This window comes from Penaeus monodon, chromosome 19 (genome assembly GCF_015228065.2).
Source record: "Penaeus monodon isolate SGIC_2016 chromosome 19, NSTDA_Pmon_1, whole genome shotgun sequence".
NCBI classification, from domain to species: domain Eukaryota; kingdom Metazoa; phylum Arthropoda; class Malacostraca; order Decapoda; family Penaeidae; genus Penaeus; species Penaeus monodon.
Genome location: NC_051404.1, coordinates 5,762,190 through 5,764,964, shown reverse-complemented (window position 1 = coordinate 5,764,964; position 2,775 = coordinate 5,762,190). Strand labels below are relative to the sequence as shown.

The following is a 2,775-nucleotide window of genomic DNA, read 5'->3' as shown; positions in this document are numbered from 1 at the left end:
ATGTTATCAATGAATATAATTTTGATGGAATGTAATGGTGTGTAAAAGGGAATCATATCTGTAGACATTTGTTCATTCAAGTAAAGAGGTAATTTGAGAATTTAAAAAGTGGCTTGTCTTGGTTGATCAGTGACATAAATTCTGCCAAAAGTTTACGAGTAATAGAAGGGACAACAGAACCTTAAGGATAGCAAGAAAATTGAGCCTGTGCCTGGGGGACAATAGGGATCAGTTCGAGAAAATGTGCTTAGAAACTTTGGCACCATCAACAAGAACACTGAATATCAGGTCTTGTCAAGAGGTTTGGTAGATGGAAAAAATGAAGTCCTGAGGACTGTAGGTTGTATATTACAGCAGATCTTGTAGGTTTTGAAAAACTACATTGTGTAAATGGTACCATAGTTTGTCCACAAATTGAAAATCTGCAGATTCTATCAAGTATGGTGAGTTGGTATGGCTGTTTAGATTATTTTTTTGGACTTTGGCTAAGAAATGGAATTTTGAATATTGTCAGGGGAGGACTGTGTGTCTTGTGTGGATTCTTGTATATTTCCTCAATTTACTTGCACTTTTACCTTCTTGGGCAAGTAATTTTGATAAGATCAAGTATGAATAAACAATATTAACAATTGCCAAAACCGTCTTAAATCTTGAAAACAGATGCCAGTGTTTTTTTGAAAGTTCATTTGTGAGGATTTAAAATTGGGCTATGGAAAATGTAGAGGCTATTAGGTTAATATCATTAGTCAAATCTGAAAATTCCTTTGGTTTTAAATCTACATTTAAGAATAAATTTCAAGAAAATTTAGTTGCTAAAGCACCTCCATTTATATTACAGCATGATTGGCTATGGTTCGTATCGGTGATCAACATTTAGATTAAGTGCTGTGAGGAAAAGAAATAAACAATCTTATTTTTTCAGAGGACAAGCCTGCTGCAGCTGCTGGCGCTAAGAAGCCAGCGCCAGCAAAGAAGCAGAAGGTTGCAGCTGCGCCCACTAAGAAGGCTGCACCCATAAAGGGAGTTGCCAAGCCTCCAAACAAGAATGTGAAGAGACTAGGAGGCAAGGACCCTAAGAAGGGCAAGGGTGTAGCAGTCAAGAAGGCTAGGAAGATGGCAACCAAGGTAAATTGAATGCAGTAAAAGACCAGAAAAATATTTTTTGATATATATTAATATGTAAATACAGGTTATAATTTTACTAATGTCATTAATACAACAAATTGATTAGTGAATATTTTTACTAAATACTTTCCTCCCCTAAACAGGTTGTCAATGGGCCCCGTGGTACCCGCGTGAAGAAGATCAGAACCAACATCCGCTTCCGCAGGCCCAAGACCCTTGAACTGCCAAGGAACCCCAAGTACCCCAGAAAGTCAACCCCCAGAAAGCCAAAGTATGTAATTGCTTGCTTATGATTGATAGTTTCATTAGTAGATATTGGGACATTACATTTCTTGATTGGGAAATTATTATTAGAGGCATTTTATAGCTTAATGTTAATCCAGTAGTGTAACAGTCTGAAACCTGTGAGTCCTATCATGGAAAGTATTTAAAGTCGAGAAAAAAAAAAATTAATTTGATTTTTATTTTCCCTCCAGAATGGATTGCTTCAAAATCATCCAGTATCCTCTCACCACTGAATCTGCCATGAAGCTGATTGAGGATAACAACACCTTGGTATTCATTGTGCACCGCATGGCCAATAAAAACCATATCAAGGCTGCTGTCAAGAAGGTAAGGAGGACAACGAGAATGAATGTGATTGAGAAAGGTATGAATGACATGAAACTTAGGCATTTTTAAGTAGCTTGCAGGTGGATGTGGAATGAAACCAATTTTGTTTTTGTTAATTGACATTATTGAACTTCGTGTTACTTTATAATTTTATAAGGTAAATTTGCATTTATTTCCTGGTCTACAGAATATTATGTAACATGGCTGAAATGTACTAACTTAAAATGGTACACACAAGTTCAAATTTATATGTACTGTCTTCAATACATTTTGTAAAATACATTTTCTACACAAGTACAAGTAGGTACATCTAGGATTTTTAAAAACTTGTCCATATTAGATTAAATGGATTAGACATTTTTGTGAACATTTAGAAACATAATGTGCAGAATGTTTAAAGTGATCAATAATTTGCTTGAGTGATAAACCTTAAGTCTTTTGGTATCTTAGAATTGTTTACTCATGACAACCAGATGAGGTTGTCTATACAAATCCATTTTAATGGTCTAAAGGCTCTGAACTAAACGTAAATTATGCTTGCTTCAACAAGTACTGAAGTTACAACACTAGGCACAAGTGTTATCTTGCTAGACCGGCTGTGAAGGTTAATTGAATGGACTTTGTTGCTTTCCCTAATACTCCTAGCTTGTAATTTAACATAGTTGGAATTGCCCATGTCCACTGTCATTGAAGCCTTTCCAAATTATTTGTACTACAGATTGTTTACATATGAAGTACATTGTTTTTCCTGGTCTTTTTTAAGGGTGAAAACTGATTTTATGATACAAGAAAATGAATGTGAAAGTATGGTATACATGTTGAAGAAATTACATTACATTTTATTTGCTGTAGTGGTGAATGTAGAGACAGTTGTTCAGTTTTTGCTTATTGAAAGAAATTCAGAATTGAACAGTTAGTAGTTTAGTTACTGCTGTTAGAGCTATTGGAGTTAATAAAAAAAATACATGGGGAATAGTACTTAATATTTTTAATATAATTTTCTACATTGAATGTGCAGTATAGTTGTGTGTGTTTGTG

At 34.6% G+C, this 2,775-nt stretch overlaps 1 protein-coding gene across 1 annotated transcript in view; it reads left to right on the top strand.

Annotated features, from left to right (window-relative positions):
* Positions 1–2,775, top strand: part of LOC119585017 (60S ribosomal protein L23a-like) — a 6,350-nt gene that overhangs the window by 3,387 nt on the left and 188 nt on the right. Inside the window, exons 2-4 of the mRNA XM_037933632.1 lie at positions 923–1,125; positions 1,269–1,396; positions 1,602–1,737. Of these exons, the coding sequence (XP_037789560.1) occupies positions 923–1,125; positions 1,269–1,396; positions 1,602–1,737 (467 nt within the window). The remainder of the gene's footprint in view (positions 1–922; positions 1,126–1,268; positions 1,397–1,601; positions 1,738–2,775) is intronic.